This window comes from Bos grunniens, chromosome 1 (assembly GCF_055505025.1).
Source record: "Bos grunniens cultivar Pamir isolate PY7600 chromosome 1, Bosgru_T2T1.0, whole genome shotgun sequence".
Classification (NCBI taxonomy): Eukaryota; Metazoa; Chordata; class Mammalia; order Artiodactyla; family Bovidae; genus Bos; species Bos grunniens.
Window position 1 is genome coordinate 12,871,278 of NC_141165.1, and position 27,233 is coordinate 12,898,510.

The following is a 27,233-nucleotide window of genomic DNA, read 5'->3' on the forward strand; positions in this document are numbered from 1 at the left end:
CTCGGGCGGGAGGGAAGAGAGTAGAGGAGGCGAGGCTGAAGGCGCAGCTGTTGCCTGGACGATGGCGGGGACGGCGCTCAAGAGGCTGATGGCCGAGTACAAACGTGAGTTCGAGACTGCACCTTGCCCGCAGTCCGGTGCGGGGCGTGGACTCCGTCGGTGCGCCGTCGGGACGGGTTCGTGCGACCGCCCGGAACAGCCCGCGACGTCCGGCTGGGAGAGGCCGGCGTGGCGCTGATCTGGAGACGCCGGCTCTGCGGTAACAGGAGGGCCCGCTGCCCCAGCCTCGCGGACGCCCGCGGGTCGGGGAGGGGCACCTCGCCGGCCTCCTGGGAAGTCCAGGAAGCGTCCTGGGGATAGTGGGGAGCGCATTGTGATGGGCCGGAGGTGAAAGGTCAGACTCGGGTCTCCGCTTTAACGAAGGGTTTTTGAGCGGTGCCACCTACCTTTCTTCTGGGTGGTGTTGACACAGCGTCCTTAGTGCTTAGTGCCCGCAGGATTTTCTGATGTTTGCTGAAGGCAAAGGGGAAAACGAGAACCGTTCTCTGCCTTCTACCGCGGAGGCGCCCTTGGAGTCTCGGTGATGAGTGGGGGACGAATGCTCTTGTGTTTGCCGGGACACGGTTGCAGCCTGCGTGCGCTTCACACCTGCCGGTCAGCTGTCCGACCTTGGCCTGGCCCTCGCCCCGCACCTTCCCCCATCCCCATCTGTGAGGATGGACCTTAGGCAGGTGCCTGACAGCTGGCTGTCTAGAGCGTGCGCTGTGACAGTTGTCGTTATACTGAGAACACTTTCAGAAGAAACTTGAAGATAAACTACAGTAATGAATGTCATAAAGCGAACTGGTAAACATGCGCGCATCCTAAATCGTCTTGGTGGCTCTGCACAGAGAGTATTGGTGTTTGGCTGGAGGGAACCCGTGTTGCAAGTGCAGGCTTATTAAAATAAACGTTTAAATAGTGCTCACCATCCAGTGTTCTCTAAGGTAAGAATGTATATTTAGGAAAGCCTTCTGGGGGCAGAGTGGGGAGATACGGTTCCCCCTGAACAGATTTGGGGTGGGGGCCACTGCCTCTGTCTCCTCATGGGACACCTGGCTGGGGTCAGGTGTCTGGGGACACATGCCATCTCCTGCCATCCCAGTGTGTGTTGCTGTATCTGTTTGTGTGTTTGGCCCTGTTTCTAGACTGCCAGTGGGTGTTATTTTTGTAGAAGACACTATAAAACCCCTGCACAGGGAATTTAGGTGGCTGCTTCAGTCCAGTCTTTGCATCATCGCGCTTGTATTTTCTCATGTTGTCCCTTTACCGAACTTAAAAAAGTCTCATTAACTATTTCAACCATATTGTCAGTTTGTAGTAATAATATTGTCAGTTTGTAGTAATAAAATGTAAATAGCAGTTGATTTTCAAAGCTGTATCACAGAAATGTATCTTGTGTGTTTTAATGTGTAAATGCACAACATTTTGGAGTGTATGTAGCACAGAGCTCTACAAGTGTCTCCCAAAGACGCCAGTCCCCGGTTACCCACCAGACACTGACCTGGGCACCACTGTGAGGGACTTTGGAGATGTTGGTAACTAAGGAGCTGACACTAAGGTGGGGAGAGTGTCCTGGGTTATCGGGTGGAACCCAGTCATCACACGAGGCCCCCAAACAGACGAGGAGGCAGGAGGGGAGGTCAGGGACCCAGAGCAGGAGAAGGACCCCTCTGACAGGGCTGGGCCAGGACCAGAGGAACATGGTGGTCTCTGGAACCTGAGGATGACCCCTGGCTGGCAGCGGTGAGGACCTGGAGCCTCAGTCCTGCAGCCGCTGGGAGTGGGATCCTGCCAGGCCCCTGAATGAACTTGGGTGGCAGCCTTGTGAGAGTATCAGCAGAGAACCAACTGGCCTGTGGGTGCCCAGCCTCTAACACAAAAATTGTGAGGTCATCAGTGGATATTGTTTTCAGCCACTGAGTTTGTGGTCATTGTCACATCAGCTGTAAAAAATGACTACAGTGTATTATGGGGGGTTTGTTCTTGATGCTGTATCTCAGGAACATGACAAAGTTCCACTTAGTGATTCTTGTCTTTTGTGCCTTAGCATCCCGGCTTGCTGTCCTCCTGTATTTTAGGGTGGTGCATCCTTTGGGAAGGTATCCCCCCAGAAGCAGTTTCTGTGTGCCAGGGATTGGATAGATTTGGATGGGGTTTAGGCCCACTGTCTTGTACTTGAATAGTCATAGAACTGCAGAAACTCTGAGGTGGTAGGACCTTGGGTGTGAGTCTGTTCAGGCTCCTGATTTTACAGATTTTGTAGGGAATTGAGTAACAGACAAAATGATTTGCCCAGGTTCTTACAGCCAGAAAAAAGGAGAGACAGGGAAAGAACCAAAGTGTCTTAAACCGACCTCTTTTCTTGATGTTTTATCTTCATGCATCTGGGATTTTCTAGGGGTATCATAGATGGACTTAGAGCTCCCGTAGCAACACATCACAATCGAGTGGGCTTAACACAAAAGAAATTTATTATGTCACAGTCTGAAGGCTAGAAATCCCAGCAAAGTGTTGGCGGGCCTCGTTCCTCTGAAGGCTCTAGGAAGATCCTTCCTTGCCTCTCCCAGCTTCTACGGGTTGCTTCCCACGGCCGGCTTCCCTCTAATAAGGATGCCAGTCATTGGTTAGGACCCATCCTAATCCGGCGTGTCCTTGTTTTAACTCGATTACATCTGCACAGCGCCCGTTTCCAAATAAGGTTACATTCCCAGACTCCTGGGGGCACTGTTAAAGCCAGTACGGCATAGTAGGAACCCCAGACTTAGGTGTGTAGAGCCAAGCCCCTGTGCTTCTGCACCTTGTGGCCCCACAGCCTTCTCTGTCTCAGCTGGAAGCAACCCGTAGAAGCTGGGAGAGGCAAGGAAGGATCCTTCCCAGAGCCTTCAGAGGAACGAGGCCCGCCAACACTTTGCTGGGATTTCTAGCCTCCAGACTGTGACGACAAGTTTCTTTTGTGTTAAGCCCACTCGACCGTGATGCGTCGCTGCGGGAGCCCGAAGTCCATCTGTGACGCCTCTCAGCCTGGTTCTTCCAGTTGTTTGGGCTGCAGGCCTTCGATTGTCTTTGCTGATTCATGTTATTCTGTATCCACGTGTAGTCTGTTGGCCCACTTTCAGACTTTCTCCTCTATCTGGGGTTCCACGCTGGCCCAGGCTCTGTTGCCAGCACAGGAGAAATTCAGGTTGGGTCACTCTGCCCAGAAGCCCTCTTAGCCTCTGACCTCTTAGCCTCTGTGTGCCGCAGCCCTTCTGCCTCTGATCTCATCGACCCCTCTGCCCAGTACGACTCTTCAGCCCCGTGGGCAGCCCTTCCCTGCCCTACTCCCCTGGAAATGCCGTCTCTGAACACCAGACACCCTGGCCTTCCCATTACTGTCGTCCTTCCCTGTCTTTAACTCTTTTTAGCTTTTTAAGGGTTTCATTGTGAAAGGTGTTGTATTTTAAACAATATAGGAGGTGTACATTCAGATGGTATGGTAAAATGACACGAGCTTAAGGAGAATGTTAGCAGGAACTGAGCAGTCTGGTGTGTGTTCCTCCCCACCCCCACCAGGAGTGACGACCACCGAATTTGTGTTCCTTGTTCTTTTCTTTATAGTTCTGTCACTTAATATCCTCCTGCATGCATGCATGCCAAGTCGCTTCAGTCGTTTCTTACTCTTTATGACCCAATGGACAGTAGCCCACCAGGCTCCTCTGTCCATGGGATTCTCCAGGTGAGAATACTGGAGTGGGTTGCCATTTCCTCCTCCAGGGGATCTTCCCCTCCCAGGGATTGAACCAGCGTCTCTTCTGTCTTCTGCATTGGCAGGCAGGTTCTTTACACTAGTGCCGCCTGGGAAGCATGTGATATCCTCCTACACATTTTACTGACTTCTGCCTGGTTTTATACGTAGTGGGGCTGGGATTGCACAGTATGTATTCTGCAAATTGAGTTTTTGCTCAGCACTGTTTCTGAGATTCATTTATTAGAGCTGTGTCCATTTTCACTGCTGAGTAGTGGTTATGTGTTACAAGTGTTTTATCCCTGTTTGTGCTTTGTCTTTCAACCTTTGTGGTGTCTATTTTCCTAGCCACCCTTTTGTAAACAGTTTTATTGAGGTATAATTGACCTGCAGTAAGCTGGTCTATAAAGGGTTCATTGATGACTTTGGTGTTCGTGCAGCCATCCCACCTCCCGAGCCGCCTCCTGCCTCTTTGTAATCCTCTGGGCCCTATCTTTCCTGCACCCCCAGTGCCCAGGCAATGACTAATCCACCTTCGGTCACGTTTATCACTCTCCTAGTTGTTTGTATTTTCTTTGTCAGAGATCTTTCACTCTGCAATCATGTTGCGATTCTTCAAGGTTGCTGCTTTGGCCAGTTGTCGCTCCCTGTCCTTGCAGAGGGACGTTCCTCTGTGTGGGCAGACCCGCCACAGCTTGTCACTGCATTCGCCTGTCAGTGGACCTTTGGGTTGTTTCTAGTTTTCTTGGCTGTTACAGGTAAACCTGCTGTGAACATGTGGCTCCCTGTCTTTCTTATGAGTAAGTTCCTGGGTCACATGTGAGATGTGTGTTTGATTTTTAAAGAAATAGCCAAACTGTTTCCAAGCAGCTATACCATTTTACCTCCCCAGCAGCAGGGTATCAGGAGGCCCACTGACTTGCTGACACTTGGTGTGAGCAGGTTTAAAGTTTTAGTCACTCTGCTTGCTGGGTGTGTAGTGGTATCTTATTATGGTTTTAGTTCCTGTTTTTATGTGCTATCCTTATATCTTTATTGATAATATGTCTTGAGTCTTTTGCTCAGTTTTTAATTGAGTTTATTGTTTCCTTATTACATCCTAAGAGTTCTTTATATAATGCTGGTGCAGGTCTTCTGTTCGACATTTTGAAAATGTTTTCGGTTAGACTGTGGCTTGCCTTTTTAAGCCTGCGGTAAGAAGCAGGTGCTGCTGCCCGGTTAGCATCTGGAGTGCGCTGTGCGGTGTGAGCTGTGTGCACTGGCTGTTTGGCAGGACTCTTGCTCCTTCACTTGGCTTCCCTCTGTCCCTTGAGTGACAGCACCTGCAGCTTGCCTTGTAATTTTCATAACAGTGCCTTTAAAAGAGCAAAGGTTTTAAAATTTTCAGTGACGTCCAGTTGATTGACTTTTAAACCATTTCTTGCCTCCTGTGTTATGTTTAAAAAATCATTGCCTAACATAAGCTCACTAAGGTTTTCTCCTGTGATTTCTTTATACTGTTAACCTCTTATATTTCAATCTGTGATTCATGTCAAGATTTGTGTGTGGTATGGGATAAAGATCAAGGTTTATTTGTAGATGATTTCCAAATGGCTGTCTGAGTTTTTGAGTGCTGTATTAGCTTGCCTGGGCCTCTGTAACAGAGTGCCACAGGTTGAGGAGCTTAAGCCACGGAAATCGCTTCCTTAATCAGAGATCCAGTGTGGCAGCACTGGCCCCCCGAGGCCTCTCTCCTGGGCATGTAAACAGCCGTCTCCTCCTTGTCCTCACGTGTCCATCACTCTGCGTGCTGTGCCCTAATCTCCTTAAAAGGACGCCTGTTAGAGTGGATTAGGGCCCGCCCCCCCGACCTCATTTAATTTTAATTCTTTTTTAAAGATCCCAGTTATGCACTTTTCTCCATTTTGTGCCACTTGCTGCATCCTGGAGTTCATCCTGTATGAGGACACAGAGGTGTCCCGTCAGTAGGGGCGTCATAATGTGACTGATCCCCTGTTGGTAGACATTTGGGGCGTTGCCAGCTCTTTTGTTTGTTTGTTTGCTATTACAAAAAGCCTTGAAATAACTAACTTTACCCACACGCCTTTTCTTATTTTTACCCTTGTGTCAAGGGGTAAATTCCAAGAAATAGGACTGTTGGTCAAAGTTTATATTTTATTTTGTGCGGTATCTATTTTTTAAGTCACTACTTAATGTTTTTATCAACCAATTATCATTCTCAAGGAATCAGTGGCAAAGAATGGGCATTGCAAATTTCTCTGATATTAAGATTTTGTTTCTCTTTTTGAAGTTGTTTTTATCATTAAACATGAAGCAATATGGTTGTGTGTGTGTTTTAAAAACAAAACAGCAGAACAAGTAAACAGAGCGTTGTTTGTTGTTCAGTCGCTAAGTCGTGTCCAACTCTTTGCGACCCCGTGGACTGTAGCCTGCCAGGCTCCTCTGTCCCTGGGATTTCCCAGGCAAGAGAACACTGGAGTGGGTAGCCATTTCCTCCTCCGGGGGATCTTCCCAACCTAGGAATTGAACCTGCGTCTCCTGCTTTGGCAGGTGGGTTCTTGGGGTTGCTGTAATTCTTTGCTGACCAGTAGGTGCCGCTGTTGACCAAGGATGGGGTCAGGCTGCTGGAGGTAGCTGTTCTCCAGCTGCAGAGTTTAGACCTTGCCCTTCCCTGAAGGGAGGGTGTCATTGAGGGGGTTGGGGGGTAGTTCCCAAGGAACTCCATGCAGGAGGAAAAAGGCCAGCTCTTTTGGGTGCAAGTTCCTCCTCCAGGCCCAGGCACCTCACTCCCTTTCCTACTGACTATATCCGCCACCCCTCTTTAGCTCTTTGTAGTTCATCTATCCTAATCAGTTGAGGCAGTGACGGATTTTATTTTCTTGAGCTCCAAAATCACTGTGGACAGTGACTGCAGCCATGAAAGTAAAAGACACTTGCTCCTTGGAAGGAAAGCTTTGAGAAACTTAGCATATTAAAAAGCAGAGACATCACTTTGCCGGCAAAGATCCATCTAGTCAAAGCTATGGTTTTCCCAGTAGTCATGTACGAATGTGAGAGTTGGACCATAAAGAAGGCTGAGCACTCAAGAATTGATGCTTTCAAATTGTCATGCTAGAGAAGACTCTTGAGAGTCCCTGGGACAGCACAGAGATTAAACCAGTCAATCCTAAAGCAAATCAACCCTGGATATTCATTGGAAGGAATGATTCCAGAGAGGTCTTACTACTCTTAGTTACTATGCTTCATCAGGGTCCATTCTCTGTCCCTTCCGGTGGCAAGCTATGTGTTACTGTCTAAAACTGCTTAGTCACATCCAGTGACTTCTCACCTGCTACTTCCTCAGATTTTTCTAGAAGTGGATTCATAGTTGGGTGTTGTTATAATTTGTTACAAGTTCCTCTGCACAGAAGCATCTTGGTTGCTACCTAGATTCTAACGCTAGTCTTGAAGTCATGACATCAACAATTAAAAAAAAATTCTGCAGCGTGTCTCTGGGTGCCCGTGTGCACACATACCTGAGTTTATGTTTATTGTTGTTTAGTTGCTAAGTCATGTCTAACTCTTTTGCCACCCCATGGACTGTAGCCCACCAGGCTCCTCTGTCCATGGGATTTCCCAGGCAAGAATATGTGTCTGTGGCTGAGCAGTGTCCCTGGTGTAGATGGATCGTACCTTGTTCATTTACCATAGATAGACATTTGGGTTGTTTCCTATGTGAGGCTGTTATGATATTCCTATGCCGGGAACATTCCCGTACGAGTCTGTGGGCACATGCATTTTACGTTTTATTTAATTTTACTCCATTCCTGTTTTCAGGCGCCATCCTGTGTTCACGACCCCTGATTTATGTGTCCAGCCTGGACTGCTCTTTAGGGCTCTAGTCACAGGTCCAGTTTCCCCCTTGACAGACTGCATTTAGATGACTTGTAAGCATCTTTAACTTGATGTTTCAGAACTAGACTATTTACATCCTTCTGAAACCTTTTTCTCTGGCGGGATTTTCCAGCTCAGCAGCATGCATCCTCCCTGTGGTTCAAGTCTGCCGTGCAGTTGCACCCTGACTCTCCCCGGCTTCAGTGGCCCACAGAGTTCAGCAAGGTGCCAGGGTTTCTTGGGGCTTCATGCTCACGGGCTCCTCTGTAGGAGCAGAGTGGTTGGGTCACCACCCCAGCAGGTGCTGAGCTCGATGGGGCCCCGCGGGGTCCTCTCCCAGGGAAGACTCAGGAGACTGCAGGTCCTTAGTCAGCATTATCATTTTGATGACCACTGTCAACATGACAGGAATTCCCATTCAGTTGGGATTTAATATATCATGTTTGATTTATGAGCTTAAGTCAGAATAACCAGCAGGAGTATTTTGGAAAGTTAAGCCAGTTTGTTTGTTTGTTTTTTCATTGTAAAGTGAAAGTGTTGGCAGTTCTGAAAGTTTCCTTTTTGCTGGCAGAAAGAACTGTTCACACAGTCTTGATCTGAAGTGTCAGTGCAGCCGGCATTCACTTGGGACAAGCAAAATTTCCATTTGCTAGTATGTATGCCATGTCATGTATGAATAGCTTTATATGTTTTACAGTTTTTTGTTAAAATGCAAGGTAATATGCATTCTTTTTCATAATGGCTTTACCTTTTATCTTACAGAATTAACGCTGAATCCTCCAGAAGGAATTGTGGCAGGTAAGGTTCTGTGAAGTTCAGTCTTTATCATTTACTCCTAACTGCCAAAGTTTCCTACAGAATTAAAGTTGTGGAATTTCTTCTTTGCCTGCAGGCCCCATGAATGAAGAGAATTTTTTTGAATGGGAGGCATTGATCATGTGAGTTCATCATATGTGTTGTTTGGTTTTAAGCCTTTACTGGAAATCAGAACTGTGAGTCACGTTCAGCAGTGTGACTGCTTGGAGGCGTCAACGGAGAGAGAGAAAGGCCAAGTGCACCTCTTCTGTTGAGTTTTTCTCTGTCTGAACATTTGAACTAATTTACAAAACAGAAGGGAAGAAATTTGTGATTGCCTGGGGGGATGGATGGGGGAAGGGATAGTTAGGGAGTTTGGGATGGTTGTGTACACAGTGCTGTATTTAAAATAGTTAACCAACGGGGGCCTGCTCTGTAGCACTGGAACTCTGCTCAGTGGTATGTGGCAACCTGGACGGGAGGGGAGTTTGGGAGAGAATGGATACCTGTGTATGTATGACTGAGTCCCCTTGCTGTCCACTTGAAACTGTCATATTGTTAATCAGTTGTACCCAAATATAAAATAAAAAGTTTGAAAAGAAAAAAATACAAACAGCAGGAACATTCATCCAAAGGGAACGAGTGTTTCCTTAAAGCCAGTGAAAGGCTTAGTTAAGTATTTGTAGAGTTTCAGAATGATGAAGTTTGGACTCTGGGTTAGCCTCAAACAGAATGGGCTCCGGCTTTGAAGAGTCCTTGAGAGCCTGGGGCCCTGGCGGTGGGGAGGGCTCCTCGGTGCGGCGCGGCCCCAGGCCTGTGGGTGCAGCCTGGATTCGTCTCCCCGCTCCTCGTCCCCCACTTCTCCCGTCCCCTTCTCCTCGCCTTCCCAGTCCTTCCGGTCCCCTGCTGCTGCTCTGCTGTGTACCGTGTCTGGCCTTCCCTTGTCCCTGGCTTAGAGACATGGCTTAGTTCCAAGGTGAGCAATGTGGTTCCTGACTTCATTCTAGAAAGGTCCTGCCTGGATGTCATATTTCACTGTTAAGTGTCGCTTCTTGGAAAGAGCAGTGGACTTTTGACTCCAGAGTGTTCTTTGGCCCTGTGACCCAGGCCCTTGTTTTCTTTCGACCTTAGGTGTGTGATTCTTGACCGTTCTTAGGTGGTATTTTAAACAAAATGTGGTTAGGTAGAATTTAAGGAAGTTGAAATTAAACTCAGTTTCAGTGTTCTTGTTAGTAAAATGAGGCCTTTCGGTTAGCTAGCAAGTTTTCTTCAGGTGGGATTTTGTTGGGTCGAGGCATGCTCTGGCGGGGCAGGCCTGGGAGGTGTGTGAGGTTTGCTGGAGCAGGTGTGCACCTGGGCATGCAGTGTACTGTTAGCATCAGCAGATGCTCTGCATTTGCTCAGTGCTCATATCAGGTTTCGGAGAAGGCAATGGCAGCCCACTCCAGTACTCTTGCCTGGAAAATCCCATGGATGGAGGAGCCTGGTGGGCTGCAGTCCATGGGGTTGCTAAGAGTCAGGCACAACTGAGCGACTTCTCTTTCACTTTTCAGTTTCATGCATTGGAGAAGGAAATGGCAACGCTCTCCATTATTCTTGCCTGGAGAATCCCAGGGACAGGAGCCTAGTGGGCTCCCGTCTATGCGGTCGCACAGAGTCGGACACGACTGAAGCGACTTAGCAGCAGCAGCATATCAGGTTTAGTCTGAGACAAACTGCTGCTGAATGTTGTCTGTGGAGCTTAGATTAATACGTGAAAATTGGTGTGAAAGTGAGGTTTTTTGGTAAGCAAATTGTTTTAAAAATCACCAGTAAACACTATCCAAAGAAAATATGTCACACCTAGCATTGCCTCATCGTTTGTTACAGCCAGTGGCTTGGGCCTATGATGCCCATTTCTTTCCTGTGTGGAAGTGCTTTTGGCAGGAGGATGACTTCACAGTCTGCGTTTGTATCTAGCAGGTACTGTCCTTCACCCCCTAAAGCAGGTCCAAACTGGAGGGTACGTCTCCTGGTCAGCTTGTCTGCGTTTGAGGCACTCAGGTCAGTGGTAGCTTTTTATCTTTGGGGAAACAAGAGATTGAATCCCGTGAGCTTGGTCTGTAATACGTCCTTTCCATCTGTCAGGTCACGTGCATTCTTTCTGTCCTGCCCAGGGTAGCCGGTCTGTGGGTGCACAGGGGTCAGCGAACCCCTGATGGCCCTTCAGCCTTCCCAAGCCGTGGCCGAGGCGCATTTAACAGGACATGAGAAGCCCTTCTGGGACACTCGAGCCTTCCAGTGTGTGTGGTGTTTTTTAAAGGATTTACTGTTATGAATCTGTTAGAGTAAATATTACTAATTATAGGTAAATAGTATAAAATTAAACCAATATTTTGAAAACTTATCTTAAAAAGTGATTAGAACTGCTTTTAGGTAGAGCACTTTTGTGTTTGAATAGGCTTTTGCGTTAGTGTGGAATTCCCCGGCCCCGGGATCTGCTGAGATTGTGGGTTTTGGTCCCGTTCCAGATCCTTCCACAAACAAGAGGCCGTTTACAAATGTGCTGAAAACATCTATTAAGGAATTAACTGTCCTCCCATTGATTTGTCTCACTCCGCTGTTCTGGCAGACGGCTGACTGAGTTTTGCTCCTTGGTGTGATAGGTTTTCTCTTTCCTCTTTTTATTCTTTGATTGTTTCCTGAGTTCCCTCCATTCCCTTGTGCTTCTAAAAAGCGCTGTGCCTATTTCTGGGAGCCCGGTGCTGTTGGCTTTGCTGTAGTGCTTACCTACGAGGCCTCAGCTGTGCAGCGAGGAAAACGTCTGTTCAGATGTCCCAGCAGCAAATACCGAGAGCCAGTCATATGGGGGCCTCGTCTGAGAATACAGATGTGTCCCGGGTAACCCCACAGCTCTGCCCTGAAAAAGCAAGGTTAAGGGCCTAGGATGGGAAACGCAGCAAATTAAGGAACAGTAATGAAGTCGCCACAGCCTGTTCTTGGACTAAAGGAGACAGGAACTCCAGTGACTCTCAGCCCAGCTTAAGGTAGATTTTGAGCCCATGGCCCAGGGGGAAAGGACTGGGGCTTTCGGTCAGTCCTGCTGAGGGCTGTGGGTCCCTGGGCTGTGTGTGTCTGAGTGGCTTTATGGTTTTGGGCAGTCACTCTGCCTCTCTGGATCAAAAGCTTTGTCGACAAATGGCTTCACCTCCACCTTGTCCAGCTCCAGGGTCTCTGGCCTGTGCAACCTCAGTGGCCCTTGCTGCGGTGTGGCAGTGGTCGGGGGCGGTGGACACGCGCTTTTGCAGGATAGGAGGAGCCCTGCCATTCAGGGTGGTAGTTTATCTTCCATGTCAGGACAAGGCGTGGAGTCCTTGGAGTCTCGCTGCCCGGTTTCTGTCCTACCTCAGGCTTCTTAAAGCAGCTGCCATGGTCGAGCTGCTGTCCCATCTCCAGGTCAGGGCCCTGAGGCTGTGGTGAAACGAGCAGACCTGCCCCCCTTCCTGAATGGCTGGGCCCTTGGCTGACTCCATCCCCGTGTCTGCCGGCACACTTGGGTCCCAGCTGGTTCACACCCGCTGTGGCTAGACTTCCCTGATTGAGGCCCTTCCTAGGCTGTGCTTGGCCCATGCTGAGTGCCAAGGCCACTGGCATGGTGCCGCCCTCTGTACCAGGCTTTCATGACGAGTACGGAAGCTGGCTCCCGTTAGTGCTGTGGCTGCTCAGATGAACCTGAGCTGTTACAGCACATGTGAATAATTTGTACTGCGTGTCCTCTGGCCCAGCAGTTTGCTGCCTGGGGGTCCTTCATCGAAGTGTTATAAAGGACTTATGGTGGTCCAGTGGATGAGAACCTGCCTGCCAGTGCAGAGGACATGGGCTCCATCCCTGATCCGGAAGGATCCCATAGGCTGCAGGACAGCTAAGCCCTTGCGCCACACCTATCGGAGCCCGCGTGCTGTAGGGCCCTCGAGCCACAACTGCTGAAGCCTGCGGGCCTAGCGCCCGTGCTCCTCAACAAGAGAAGCCACCACGATGAGAAGCTCGTGCACTGCATCTAGAGAGGAGCCCCCCTCTCTGCAGCTAGAGAAAGCCCACACAGTGACAAAGACCCAGCGTAGCCAAAAACAAAACCTGAAAAACAAACAAACAAAAAAAAGAGGTGTTATAAAGACCTGTGTGTGAGGACGTTCATTGCAACATTCACTGCAGTCATAAAAAAAAATGTGGAAACGTCATTGTCCCGCCCAAGTTACGGACGTCCAGTCAGCAGGATGCCGACGGCACGGCCACGGTTCATGCAGATGTTGGAAGGCAGGTCTAGACCAGTGTTGTCCCTGAGTAGGGCCTCTCCTGTGGGATGTTGGGCCATGTCTGGAGACACTGTGGCTGACACCCCCAGGTGGCAGGGGAAGCTCTTGCCCTGTCCTGGGTGGGAGAGTGCTGAGTGCCCCACAGTGCCCAGGATGCCCGAGGTGGCAGTGGTGTTGAGGTTGAGAGACCCTGGTGTGGCTGGGTACATTGAGCAGCTTTATTGAGAAAGGATCTACATGCAGAGTTTTACTTGGATCGAGTGTGCCAAGTCAGTGATTTTTTAGTACATTAAATAAGGAGAGTTTTGCAGTCATTTTTAGAGCATTTCCAGAAAAGTGCTCATGCCTGTGTGCACTCAGTCCCCACTACCACCCTCAGCCGCTGGCACCATCGATCTGCTCTCTGACTGTTGACTGGCCTTTTCTGGACTTTTCCACAGGTGGAGTCAGGATAGGGCCTCTGGCTCCTTCTCTGGGCGTGGTGCCTTCGAGGTTCCTCGGTGCGGCCTGGGGCAGCGGCTCCTGCCTGTGTGCTTTATCTCCTGCAAGGATCTGCCCACCCCCCGGCAGCTGTTTGGCTGTTTCCCTCTTGGGCCGTTGTGACGGTGCAGCTGTGAACTTCGGGTCTAAGTGTGCAGACAGGTGTCCCGTCCCCTGGGCTGAGTGCCCAGGAGTAGACTTGCGGAGCCACGGTTTCACGTTCCCACCTGAGTGCTGAGTGTTCACTTCTTCACTTCCTCACCCTCTCTGTGCTGTCTGATGCCAGCTGTCCTGGTGTATGTGAGGTGGGTCTCAGTGTGGGTTTGGTCTGCGTTGCCCTGGTGACCGAGGCTGTTGAGCATCTTTACATGGACTAAAGAGCCATTCAGATGTCTTTCTTGGTGAACTTAGAAAGTTTTGCCCAGTTTTAATTGGGTTGTCTTTTATTTAGTCCTAAGAATTCTTTATATATTTTGGATGCAAGTCCTTTATCAGATGTGTAATTTTCAGATATTTTTCCTAGTCTGCATATTTTCTTTCCATTTTTTAATTTTTTAGGCCATGCTGTGTGGCATATGGGATTTGGGATCTTAGCTCCCCAACCAAGGGTCAAACCTGTGCCCCCTGCATTGGGAGTCTTAACCACTGGACCACCAGGGAAGTCCCTTCTTTTCAATTTCTTAAGAGAGTCTTTTGAAACTCAAAGGTTTTTATTGCTGATAAAGTGCAGTTTCATGGGGTCGCACACGACTGAGGGGCTGATCTGAACTGAAAGTGCAGTTTAGCAGTTTTTCTGTGTATAAATTATGCTTTTGGTGTCATATATCCAAGATAACAAAGATTTTCTCTCATGTTTTCCTTTAGAAGTTTTATATTTAAAGTATTTAAATTTAGATTTTGGGGCCTGTTTTGGATAATTTGGGGGTATAGCATTGGGTAGGGGGCAGCTTCATATCTTTTGCATGTGACTGTCCCTTTGTCAGAAAAGGTGATGGCACCCCACTCCAGTACTCTTGCCTGGAAAATCCCATAGACGGAGGAGCCTGGTGGGCTGCAATCCATGGGGTCGCTGAGGGTCGGACACGACTGAGCGACTTCACTTTCACGTTTCACTTTCATGCATTGGAGAAGGAAATGGCAACCCACTCCAGTGTTCTTGCCTGGAGAATCCCAGGACGGGGGAGCCTGGTGGGCTGCCGTCTATGGGGTCGCACAGAGTCGGACACGACTGACGCGACTTAGCAGCAGCAGCAGTCCCTTTGTCTTGCACCATTTGTTGAAAAGAAAATCTTTCCTGTATTGAATCACTTTGGACCTTTGTCAGAATGAGTTGACCCTTGGTGTGAAGGTTCTGAATTCTGTCCTGTTGACCTGTGTCTAACCCTCCGTGAGTGCCGCACATTCTCCGTCACTGCAGTTTGATAGTATGTTTGGAACTTGGGCAGTGTTCTGTTCTCCCTTTTCAAGGTGTTTTACCTGTTCTGGGCCCCTTGTGTTTCCACTGGAATCTGGGGATCCGCTTGTCAGCTACTGTGAAGAAGCCGTTGGGATTTGATCGGGATCGTGCTCAGTCTTTAGATCAGTTGGAGGCGTGTTGACTGTTTAACCATCTTGAGTGCTCCAGTCCACGCACGTGGAATGTCTCTCCACTTATTCAGGTCTTAAAAAACTCCTCTCGGTGGTGCCATGATACTTGTTAACGAAGTGACCCCGTTTTGTGGGTGAAGGTGCGAGTGGATGCGTGTGGAGGGAATCCCGGAGGGTAAGCAGACTCGGCAGTGGCCGCCTCAGGTGGGTTAGGAAGGGGAGCATTTGCATTTATTCTCTATGCTGCTGTGTTTGCGTGTTTTCTAACATACCTGTTTTCTCTAGAGTCAGAGTTTACATTGTCGATGCTGTTGTCCATGTCATCATTCGCTATGACGTTCTTGTAATTGATGGACTTATTTTGTGAGCTGTAAATATAGTTCAGATCTATTTGATGTAAAGTTTTCAGAAATTTCTGTTACAGGCAAAAGTTAGGGGATAACTGTAGGCTACCTTTAGAGAGATTTAATCATGAAAATAATTCTGTGGAAGGAAACTGTATTTGTTACTGCCGTGCTTTCCTGAAATGGAAGCCTGGTGCTTTTCTTTCTCAGAGTGACCAGCACTGGTTCTCTACGTCAGGACCTGGGGTGCTGAGAACATGACAGAGGCTCGCGGCTGTCTGGGCCCGTCCCAGAGACAGTGCTGAGGAGGGCTGGTCCCAGGTGGCTGTAGACACTCAGTCCAGCTAAGACCACCAGGCTCCCACTGGCCCCCAGGACAACAGCTCCCTGTGGCCTGTCCTGTCTGTCCCACAGATGTAAGTCCTGTCAGCAGGACCTTCCTGGCAGCTTCTGCAGCCCCGTTGCTGGCCAGGTGGCCCTCATGCAGCAAGCGTGCCTTCAGTGACTTGGGGGTCTTGAAGCACAGCAGGGCACCCCAGAGCTGGAGTCCTGGCTCCTGGGGGCTGTGTATGCAGCCCATGTGGGCAGGGGAGGCAGGGGCTTTGGCATGAAGCTTTGACTGAGAGCAGAGCCCCTGATCTGGCACCCCTTGCAGCTGCCCGCCTGCCCGCCAGCTGGGTGCTCCCTGTGGTTCTGCAGTGTGTGGGCAAGGGCGGTGTGCTCCCCTGACTGAGAGTGTCAGTGAAGCCGTGTGCCCTTCTTTTTTATGCTTTCATATGCTTTTTTTATGCTTTTTATGGTCCTGGCTTTGGAGAGTAATTGTTCCTAGGTGATCCAGTTCAAGGGCGTGCTAGTGAATGGGTTTACAGTCTGTCCATTACTTCAAGCCTTGTGTGTACATTTGAGACATCTTGTCTGTGTGCTGTGACAAACTTGAAAAAGAGAACAGCATGAACACAGCTTCTTCCACACCTGCTGCAGCTGGAGTGACGGGCAGGCTGCGGTCCTGGAACATGCCTGGCGGGCAGATGGCTCACCGAGCCCAGACACACCCAGGTTCCACAGTGGAGTGCCCTGGCCTCCCCATCGCCTTCGGAATGCAGCCGTGGGCTTCGTGCGTTATCTCTTGTGTTACAGTTTTAGAGATGAGAAGCAAAGCACAGTTCTTCACTTAAGGGTGATGTTGGAAGATTAACCCCGGGTGTCTCCAGTGTTTATTGGCTCTACAAGTGACCGCAACCACTGTCCTACAAGAGGACCGAGCCTTGCTGGGCCTGGTCGGGCGGGGACGTAGGTGCTGTGCTCACGGTGCCGGCCCCAGCCTCTCGCTCCCCTATAGCCGGGAGAGCAGAGTGGACTGCTGCTTTTTCAGAGGAGACCAAGGCCATTCTGCTCTGCTCTGAATGCTGGTCTCAGAAAGGAAATAAAATACATCTCTCAGAGCTCTGCAGTAATTGAGGCCATCATTTTAGTCAATTACAGTAGAAAATAACTCATAGGCTTTGAAGAGTTTGTTTGCCTCAGATAAATATGGTTTTGAGGTGAGGCCCTCTTTAGTGGAAGAGGAGCAAGGCTGTCCTAAAGTGTGGCGAGAAAGCTGTCCAAAAACAACACTAATTATGTCTCCCATCTAAGTTCAGGAATTTACTCGATAGCATTTTCCGTGAAGTCAGCTGGCGTGCCACCACTCATGTGGGCACACCCGCGTGCTGGGCCAAGGCACTGGGTGTCCTGGAAGAGAGGAAGCCCCCATTTCAACCAGTAGCGAGCCAGAGTATTTGAAAGTAGCTTTGATATTTCAGATGTGGGAGCACTTTAGGAAATGTTTGATCTTGCTTCTGAAGCTGTGGACGACACAGTGGGTTTTGTTTTATTTTAAAGAAAGCCCTGTTATGAGAAACAAAGACCTGTTATCAAAGTCTTGAGCAAATACTAGTTGGCTCAGTCCAAAAACACGACCTACCTAGACATTCTTTTCTGTTCTGGCTCAGAGCTGCCAGGGACAGTGAGGCGCTGCGAGCCTTCCTGGCATGCCCGTGGCCTGCTCTGCAGGCTCCTGGGTCAGCAGCCTGGGCTGTGCTCTGCACCGCACCCCCTCAGCCACCTGATCTGGGACCCGGCCCGAGGTGGGGGGACCCTAGCCTTCTTGGCACCTCCCCTGGGAGGATGCGTGGGGAGCCCCGCAGTGGTGTTCATCCTCTGCTGGAGACGTGGGCAGGGTGCAGACCCCTTCAGAGGGGAAGGCTTGGGACAGCTGTCGGGGAGCCCCCCACACTCGCCCCCTGTGTGGCCGTCCTGTCCCAGACTCTGGTACCGCTGTCTTGGACACTCATGCACCACACTGACCAGCTTTTCCCTCTGGTCTCCCCCAGAGTAGCAGGGACACAGTTTTCAGAATCCACGTGTGTGTCTTCCGTTGAGAAAAAATGGCTCCACCAAACCCTTGTTGCCTTGATCTCGTTTTGACCATTTCCACCTGCACCCCCAACAGTGGCGCAGTGCCAGCTCTGCTGCGCTGGGCGCCTTCACCAGGGAGAAGTCAGGTGTCTGCACAGGGAACCTCTGCTGTGGCACAGGCTCTCTGTCCCCTGCTGTCTTCGGGGCTCGGGGGTTACATTGGCCTCAGGCCCTCTCCGCTCCTGTGAAGAGAACAGGATCCCTTCTCCTTGTTGGACTGACTGCTCTTCCCAAAGTGTTGCCCTGTGTCAACGTGTGTAGCTGTTATTCGTCAGTTCTGCCTCCTTATAAACGTTTGCTTAGGAAAGCTGGTCTAAGTGTCGGGCCTGTTTTATGAGACATTTGTATCTGTGAGGGGAGGAGGTTCCCCCCGTCACACTGTGAGTGGGGTGGCTCGCCGCTCTCTCTGCTGGCCTTGCATCTTGTCTATTGTTCAGAATAGTGTTTTTAAAATTTGACAGGACTTTGAAAGTGGTTTGGCCCGTTTCTGCCATTTTCCGCACGAGGAGGACGTGAACCCAGGCAGGCAGGCGCGTGCCTGGTGACAGCGAGGACTCGGGTGACTTTCGGCCCAGAATGTGGAGCGAGCCCAGGCCTGCAGGTCAGGGCTCGAGGCTCACACACGTGCGCTCGAGCCTCATCAGTCAGCCATCCCTGTGTGCTCTGGGTCTGCCCCTTGGAGGTTACAGAGTCACTTCTCAGGCACTTTCAAAAGCTACAACTAGCCTTCGAGATACCAGCTGGTGGCCGCTTGTTCGTTCAGTACAGTGGAGCCTGCTCTAACACGTGCCTTGGTGCGTGTACGGGATCCTGGGCGCCCGCATGCCGGCTCCGGCTCTCTTCTCTGATCCCGTTCCTCTGGCAGGCGCTGCGGCCTCACTCTCACCCTTGCTAATGTGAAACTCTGCCTGGCCCGCCCTTCATGGTTTAAGCCGGATTGGAAGGAGACAGCGACACAGTGCTTCCCATCCAGAGGCAATTCATCATGTTATTTAGATCATCTTTTCACCTGCATTTATTTGTAAAGCAGTAGAAGTATCTTGTACTTATGTCTATGGCACTCCACTCCAGTACTCTTGCCTGGGAAATCCCATGGATGGAGGAGCCTGGTAGGCTGCAATCCATGGGGTCGAGAAGAGTCGGACACGACTGAGCGACTTCACTTTCACTTTTCACTTTCATGCATTGGAGAAGGAAATGGCAACCACTCCAGTGTTCTTGCCTGGAGAATCCCAGGGACAGGGGAGCTTGGTGGGCTGCCGTCTATGGGGTCACACAGAGTCGGACACGACTGAAGCGACTTAGCAGCAATAGCAGCAGTACTTATGTCTAAAACATGATAGACTTTGAAGAAAATCTACCTGTTTCTGTTTTTCTTTTATATCTTCCAGGGGCCCAGAAGACACCTGTTTTGAGTTTGGGGTGTTTCCTGCCATCCTGAGTTTCCCACTTGATTACCCGTTAAGTCCCCCAAAGATGAGATTTACCTGCGAGATGTTTCACCCCAACAGTAAGTGCTCCTGAAGGAGTGTGCTGGCCCAGGGGCGCCTGGAGGTGCGCACAGGCAGGCGTGCGTCGCGTGCTGCGGTTCTGCCGTGTGTGTGGAATTTCCCATAATACACCGTTAGACAGTCACTGTGGTCAGTAGCGGCAACTGAAGAAGTCAGCAAGTTCAAGGTGGTTAACAGTAAAATGCAACTGTGAAGACGATTGTGCGTAATTAAAAATAAGATTACATTGAAGATAAATACATTCTTTAAAATGACACCTGTGAGGTAGTTTAAAGACATATGTGGCCAATAAAGTTGTTGAGTTATGGGAGTGCTAATAGTCTGATAATATTATATTTGATGTTCAGATAATCAGTACGGTTTTAAAATTTAGCCTTACAGGGAGTGAGTATGTGTGCCACTTTTATTTTGTTAGTTGTTTTTGAGAGAACTGTGTGACAGCATCATGAAGGTTGGTCAGTCCATAAACACTGAGGCAGATTCGCCGTGGGTTGCTGGGGTCCCACAGTGAGCAAATAGTCAGAGGTAGGGGCTTGACGGTCAGGAGCTCCCATCTGAGGGCAGCGATGGGCGCTGATCACGGGGTTGTACAGATGAGAAGCCCCATGGGGGCCAGGAGGGCACCTGCGATGGGGGTGTAGAGCCCCCCTCTTGTGGGAGGAGCAGCAGGGGTGGCCAGGGTCTGTGTGGGGCAGGGAGGGGATCTGGCCTGTACAGAGGCCCCGTGTTGGGGGTGCAGGGGCAAACCAGGGCGGGCCTCTCAGTCAGCATTAAGGATTCTGATGTTTGTCTGAGGAGCAGTGGAGGTCCCTGACAGGCTGGGAGAGGGTGTGAGGGGGTGGAGAGGCCGGCATGACCAGCGTGGTCTCAGAAGGGCCACGGTGTGCAGTGCAGAGGGCAGAGTGAGTGCACAGGCTGGGGCTTTGCCGTGGCTGGAGGAGAGAGACTGTCAGCCTGGCACCAGCGGTGGGTGCTGGTGACGAAGCCCTGTGGGTGGGGGTGGGCCCCTGGGTGGGGGGGGGGTGGGTTTTAGGAGGTCACAGTAATGGCTGCAGTGGGGTGGGGCAGGGACACAGCTACTTCCTGATGCTTCTGGGGCAGCAGTGCCGTCACATGGTCCTACCACTTCCATGAGGAAGTGACGCTGAAGTTGAAAACTGGACATGTCCTCTCTGTCCGTGGCAGGGAGAGCTGTTCAAAGTGTCCTGGCTGCTGCCTGGGTCCTGTGTGTGTGGACCTCAGACAGACATCCCAGTGTCCAGGACAGATGGCACGTGGTCTTCTAACCCTTCAGTGAGAGCGCAGCAGCCGCTGGAGCTGGATGTTGGGGTGCAGGGGCGAGGTGTGGAGGAAAGGCTGTTTAGAGCTGCTCCCTCTGCTAGAGGGTGACAAGATGGTGGAGGTGAAGTCAGCCAGTTTATTTAAAACTGCCTGTTACTGTTACCACTTAGCAGCCTTACAGGCTGACGAGTGATCCCTGGGTATCTGAGCCTGTACCGATTCACCTGAGAGCTGTGAAAGGGAAGTGGCAGGTGCATCCCGAGGGTCTGGTTAGGGGTGCTGTTGATGGAAGATGGGTTTCAATTCAAGCACAGCTGATTTCCAGAGAATTCAGGCGGTCATTTTCTGTTAGAATAAGTTACCAGGAGAAATCTCAGTACCTATGTTTTTCTGGATAGTTAAGTAATTCCTGTAGCTTTTATCCTAGTCACAGGAACCTGTGTTTTACACAGTCCACTTCAGGGGCTTAATGGCAGAATGAGGAGTATCTGAGAAGCTCATAATGAGAGTGTTGTGAAGATCCTAACTACATGAGACACGTGGGCAGAATATCTGACGACCAAATGGCCTTTCATTTATTCCCTTGGATGTAATACCTGTAAAATCCGTATGAAAATGGGGCCACCCCACGGGCACTAGGGCTGTGCAGGCTGGCCCAGCACCATGTTCGTGATTGAGCGGTGCCCTGGGGGCCTGCTGGGCCTGTGGGCAGTGTGTGGATGTTAGTGTGGTATCCAGGCCACGGTTGTGTCGGGGTGCAGACAGCTCCCCTCAGTGGCCACTGCTCACACCTCTTCTCCGTGGTCCGACCGGGTGCCCAGTCACCAGCGTTCCCTTGGCTAACCGTGTGTGTCCTGCCCTGCAGTCTACCCAGATGGCAGAGTCTGCATCTCCATCCTGCACGCTCCTGGCGACGACCCCATGGGCTACGAGAGCAGCGCCGAGCGCTGGAGCCCCGTGCAGAGCGTGGAGAAGATCCTCCTGTCGGTGGTGAGCATGCTGGCAGGTAACACCGCCCCGCCGCCCCAGGACAGAAGCAGTTCTGGTCCAGAGAAGAGACTTGACACTGGGGCCTGCTTCTCTTTCTTCACTAACCCTTGTCTTGCAGCTCGCTGGTCCTTCCTGAGTGGTGGTGTTCAGTCGCTCAGTCTTGTCCGACTCTTTCCGACCCCATGGACTACAGCACGCCAGGCTGCCCTGTCCATCACCAGCTCCCGGAGCTTGCTCAAACTCATGTTTATTGAGTCTATGATGCCATCCTACCATCTCATCCTCTGTCGTCCCCTTCTCCTGCCTTCAACCTTTCCCAGCATCAGGGTCTTTTCTAATGTGTCAACTCTTTGCATCAGGTGGCCAAAGTATTGGGGCTTCAGCTTTCGCATTAATCCTTCTAATGTATATTCAGGATTGATTTCCTTTAGGATTGACTGGTTTCATCTCCTTGCAGTCCAGGGGACTCTCAAGAGTCTTCTCCAACACCACAGCTCAAAAGCATCAATTCTTCGGCATTCAGCCTTCTTTATGGTCCAACTCTCATATCCATACATGAGTACTGGAAAAACCATAGCTTTGACTATACGGACCTTTGCTGGCAATGTAATGTCTCTACTTTTTAATACACTGTCTAGGTTTGTCATAGCTTTTCATCCAAGGAGCAGGTGTCTTTTAATTTCATGGATGCAGTCACCATCTGCAGTGATTTTGGAGCCCAAGAAAATAAAGTCTGTCACTGTTTCCAATTTTTCCTCAACTATTTGCCATGAAGTGATGGGGCCAGATGCCATGATCTTAGTTTTTTTAATGTTGAGTTTTAAGCCAGCTTTTTCATTCTCCTCTTACACTTTCATCAAGAGGCTCTTTAGTTTTTCTTCACTTTCTGCCATAAGGGTGGTGTCATCTGCATATCTGAGATTATTGATATTTTTCCTGGCAGTCTTGATTCCAGCTTGTGCTTCATCAAGCCTGGCATTTTGTATGGTATATTCTGCATATAAGTTAAATAAGCAGGGTGACAATATATAGCCTTGATGTACTCCTTTCCCAATTTGGAACCAGTCTGTTGTTTCATGTCCGGTTCTAAGTGTTGCTTCTTAACCTGCAGAGAAGTTTCTCAGGAGGCAAGTAAGGTGGTCTGGTATTCCCATCTCTTTCAAAATTTTCCAGTTTGTTGTGATCCATACAATTAAAGGCTTTAGCATAGTCAGTGAAGTTTTTCTAGAATTCTCTTGCTTTTTCTATGATCCAGTGGATATTGGCAATTTGATCTCTGGTTCCTCTGCTCTTTCTAAATCCAGCTTGAACATCTGGAAGTTCTTGGTTCATGTACTGTTGAAGCCTGGCTTGGAGAATTTTGAGCATTACTTTGTTAGCATGTGAAATGAGTGCAGTTGTGCAGTAGTTTGAACATTCTTTGGCTTTGTCCTTCTTTGGGATTGGAATGAAAACTAATCTTTTCCAGTCCCGTGGCCACTGCTGAGTTTTCCATATTTGCAGGCATATTGAGCACAACATTCCAGTACCTCCACTAGCTTTGTTCATAGTGATCCTAAGGTCCACTTGACTTCACACTCCAAGATGTCCGGCTCTAGCTGAGTGATCACACCATCGTGGATAACTGGGTCATGGAGATCTTTTTTGTATAGTTCTTTTGTGTGTTCTTGCCACCTCTTCAGAATATCTTCTGCTTCCCTACCATTTTGTCCTTTATTGTGCCCATCTTTGTGGGAAATGTTCTCTTGGTATCTGATTTTCTTTGAAGAGATTTCTAGTCTTTCCCATTCTGTTGTTTTCCTCTACTTCTTTACGTTGTTCACTTAGAAAGGCTTTCTTATCTCTCCCTGTTACTCTTTGGAACTCTGCATTCAGATGGGTATATCTTTCCTTTTCTCCTTTGCCTTTCACTTCTGTTCTTTTCTCAGCTATTTGTAAGGCCTCCTTTTTGCCTTTCTTCTTTTGGGGGGTGGTTTTGATCACTGCCTCCTGTACAGTGTCATGAACCTCCTCCCTGAGTAGTTGATGTATAGTCTTCTCTGCTTTTTTATGCAGAGAAGCATAAGCTTCTTCTCCAAGCATAAGCTTACTTTTCATAACTGTGGACGTAGAGATGGTCTTGTGTCTGTCTGCCATGTCATTGGCCATGGTTACCTGTGCTCTGACCTGGGAGTCCTGCTGTATTACAGACACCGTATCCTGGGTGTAAAGCTCAGGCGACACTGACCCCAGCCTTAAGGCCCCACAGTCTAGGGCTCTTTCACACCCACCAGTGGTGCAGCCACAGCAGTCAATCCGAGGTGAGGACATGGGGCGCTTGGGCCACTCCCTGAGGTCAGCTTAGAACACAGAGGAGTTAAAAGGTGAGGGGGGTGGGGCATTTGGGGCGAGTGCTGAGCCTCTTGGTGGCAGGACTGGGTGTGGCTGGAGCCCAGCTTGGGGAGGTTGCCCTGTGGACAGGTGCTGTCCCAGAGCCTGGCACTCCTGGGCTGTTAGACCATACAGCAGCGCCCAGGAAGGATCGTCCTTGCAGCCCAGGTGCTTGAAGCTGGTGGGGAAGGTCCCAGCCGAGAGGCGGGCAAGGCTGGGAAGACCCTGGATGCTCACTGCGTGGTGTGAGGGGGCTCCTGCTCCTGCCCTGATGGCGGGTGGAGGGGTGTTGTCTTTGGGACGGGAGTCCAGAGGGAGCAGGATTTGGGGAAGAGCAGAGTTTGGGTGTGAGTGTCCACCCTTGATGGGTGCTCTCCAAGACCTGGCCATGGAGGTGAGGTGCGGGGCTGTCTCTGGAGGAGGCAGGAGGGGACGCAGCTTGGAGGGACTCCCGTAGGCGGGACACGGGGGCCTCAGAGGAGCCGAGGGAGGAGTGGGCTGAAACCCTGGTCGTGGGGGGAGTGCTTCCATGGAGTGGAGAGGCTGGGCCCCGCAGCTGCTCGGCCAGCCAGCTGGTGTTAAGGTGAAGCCGTTGCTCTGGGTTGGAGAAGCCCGAGGGCGGCTCACACCACTCTTCAGCCTGGCCCCTCAGGAGGGGCTCTTCTCCCCAGAGAGCTGACAGCCTCCCACAGCTTCTGGTCTGCCTGGTCCCCTCCGTGGGGAGATGCCAGTGCCCTTACGGGATATAGGGGGTCGTGCCAGGCCCTTCCTGGCCGAGCCCCTTTCACCTGGAGATTCTCCCTCTTTCAGAGCCCAATGACGAGAGCGGCGCCAACGTGGACGCCTCCAAGATGTGGCGGGATGACCGGGAGCAGTTCTACAAGGTCGCCAAGCAGATTGTGCAGAAGTCGCTGGGGCTCTGAGCCTCCCGCGCCCATGCACAGCTGCGCGCAGACGCACTGCCGCGCGCAGACGCACTGCCAGGCGGTTCGCGGGGTTTCCTCTGGGACGGACACTCTGTGCTGGTACCAAAAAAGGCGAGCTTGCAGAACCACAGCATCTGTGTTTTTTGTACCTTTTCCACCCCAGGCAGGCTTTTCTTCTGAAATGCGGGCTTCCGTAGGATGATGGCAGCCAGGCGCAGCTGGGGCGTCCTGCGAGGGGCTTGGGGACCGGATGCGCTGTCACCATTGCCTCTCGCGCTGACGCGCCTGTGCACCCAGCACTTCCTGGAGTGGGAGCGGTGAGGGGACGTGCCAGCCCCGTGACTAGAGCCAGTGACTCTCCTCCTGAAGATCTGGGGCTTTGTTGCCCAGGCGGAGGGCTACAGCGGCTGTCTCCGGGGCCCCTCTTGGTCCCCTTGCCCCAGCAAGGAGCACACGGCTTTGTTTCAGTACCTTGTTTCACAAGCAGGTTTTTGTTCTTGCAGTCTAGTCATATTTTTCATTTGTTGTATGTTACAAATAGTCACATTTAGAAATACTGTCAGGAAATAAATACTTTTTAAAAATGTGGATTAATGAAAAGGGGGTGCATAGAAAAGTCTTGTGCTGGCTGTCAGGCCCAGCGTCTTCCCTGCTGGTGTTCACTGCAGCTCACCCTTGAGTCTCGGATACTAGTACGTTTCCTGGAGTGCGAGGATGTGAAGCTAAGACACCTTTTGGGTGTGCAGGAGGTTTTCTTTTCCAGTCTGAAGGCTAGGAGGTTCTGAGCGTGTGTACACAGTGGCTGTGGCAGCAAGTATGACTGTTGGGACAAAACCATTCTTTGCAGCTTGGGAGGGGAAGGAAGGGAACGGCTCCCCTCAGCGCAGAGCACAGAGCGTGCCTTACCTGGACCTGATCGGCGCCTGAGAAGCGTGCTGCGGGTCCCGGGTCCCTGTCATGGGCGGGCGCTCAGCTGTGGTTCGTGATTTCGAGACGGTCTGCGTGCCCCGGCGTGGGCAGCTCAGCCCTGGGGGTTACGTTTCAAGCAATAACAGATCTGTTGCGTGCAGAATCACACATTTGGCCTGTTGCAAACAGGTTCAATTTAAATAGGAGTTTTATTTTTGAAATAAGGGACAATCTGCAAGACTTACAGGACACTTGACATTGTGCTGTCCTTCGCCCTGCTCAACGTGCTGTGGGCAGGGCTCTGCTTCCTGCGAGCTCACTGATGCTTAATGTTCAGCAGTTCTGGCTAAGAGGCTTCTGTGGGAACCCGAGTCCTCCTCCTCAGAAAGGGGTCATTTACAGGTTGAAGTTCAGTCTGAGGACTGGTCCTGGGAAACGGGTGGGAATGGAGGTGTCGCACCTGGTGGTGCTCACAGGCCCGCATGGGGCTGCAGCGCTTTTGTGGAGAGCAGAAAGCGGCTGTGGGCTGGGTGTGAGGGGTGGGCACTGCGGGGCGCAGTGGCCACAGGGCAGTGAGCCCGGAGGCGGTGCAGAGGCGGTCCCTCTGCAGAATGTCTCTATTCATTTGTATTAAATGAAACGAGAGAGTCCCGTGGTGTCCTTATTCTGTGACAGAGTCTACGGTAAAAATAAAGCTCTATTTTCCCCCTATTCTGATCAGTGTTCTTCTTTGTTTTGTGCTGTAATTGTATGGGAACAGCAGGACGGCCCCTGCGGAGCATGGGCACTGGGACCCCCACTGCCCCATCTCCCCAGGATGCCTGAGCTTCCGCGAGTTCCTCTGGCTTCCTGTTCCTCCCGCCTTCTGGTCTCCCCTCAGTTCCCGGTGTCTGTGTCAGGGTCTGTGGATGTTTTCACCAACCTCATCAGGTAAGGGGAGACCAGCGGGCGCCGAGACGGTGCTACCGTTCTGTCCTCACATCTCACACCTGTCACGGCTGCAGGTCTCATCACAGCTGCTGACACGAGTCTGGCCTCGGGCTGTGTTGGTGCAGAGGCCAGTTGCTGACCCGCCATACTGTTCCCGTGTGGCCCTGTGACGTCCTTCTGCCCCTTCGTCCCTGGCTGCACGTGTGTATGGTTGGGGCTCGGCCCCTCTCCCAGCAGCGCTCATTCTGCCCTTTGCTAAGGGGCTTCCGTCCCGCTTTGCACTATTTTGATCTCTGACAGGATGGTGAGGTGGGGTCCCTGATGCCACCCTGGGTTCAGGGGGTGCTCGGGAGGCCTCACAGCTGCTAGCTTTTACAGCGAAAAGCCCAGGGGCTCCAGCGCCTCCACAGACATGGCCTGGGGAAAGGTCAGGGAGGCACCAGACACAGGCTTCCCGGGACGCTCCTGGCCAGGTCACACGGGGTGCACTTGATCCACCAGCAGGGAGCTTTTGGGAGACAAGCGCTGAGGGAGTTTATCAGGGGCTGGTCCTGTGGGTACCCTCTGCCTGGCACCAAGACCCCAGAGCAGCAGGGGTGCAGCCCCCCTGGCTGGCACCCTGCACCCATCTGTCGTGGTGGATCCCATGCTGGAGGGATTTTGTAGGGGCTCCAAAGTGAGCAGCTTCAGCTGGTCCTGCTTAAACATTCTCCCATGAGTCC

At 51.0% G+C, this 27,233-nt stretch overlaps 1 protein-coding gene across 8 annotated transcripts; it reads left to right on the forward strand.

Moving 5' to 3' along the window:
* The first annotated feature begins 3 nt into the window (after nucleotides 1–3).
* UBE2G2 (ubiquitin conjugating enzyme E2 G2) lies at nucleotides 4–26,292 on the forward strand. 8 transcript variants are annotated; one of them, XM_086326945.1, is made up of 6 exons: nucleotides 4–104; nucleotides 8,402–8,437; nucleotides 8,532–8,577; nucleotides 18,986–19,104; nucleotides 21,252–21,392; nucleotides 24,557–26,292. In XM_086326945.1, the coding sequence occupies exons 1-6, from the start codon at nucleotides 62–64 to the stop codon at nucleotides 24,667–24,669; spliced, it is 498 nt and encodes a 165-aa protein (XP_086183071.1). In that variant the 5' UTR covers nucleotides 4–61; the 3' UTR covers nucleotides 24,670–26,292. The 8 variants fall into 8 exon arrangements, with proteins under 8 accessions (XP_086183071.1, XP_086182986.1, XP_086183521.1 ...); XM_086326860.1 differs by having other exon boundaries at nucleotides 21,252–21,376; XM_086327332.1 differs by lacking the exon at nucleotides 4–104 and adding an exon at nucleotides 7,583–7,692.
* Nucleotides 26,293–27,233: the final 941 nt, after the last annotated feature.

What these genes read in the sequence shown, in the direction of transcription:
- UBE2G2 (XM_086326860.1), top strand. Translation starts at nt 62, where the DNA reads ATGGCGGGGACGGCGCTCAAGAGGCTGATGGCCGAGTACAAAC. An exon ending in GCTGATGGCCGAGTACAAAC is followed by an intron (nt 105 to 8,401) that starts GTGAGTTCGAGA and finishes TTTATCTTACAG; the next exon opens with AATTAACGCTGAATCCTCCA. An exon ending in TCCAGAAGGAATTGTGGCAG is followed by an intron (nt 8,438 to 8,531) that starts GTAAGGTTCTGT and finishes CTTTGCCTGCAG; the next exon opens with GCCCCATGAATGAAGAGAAT.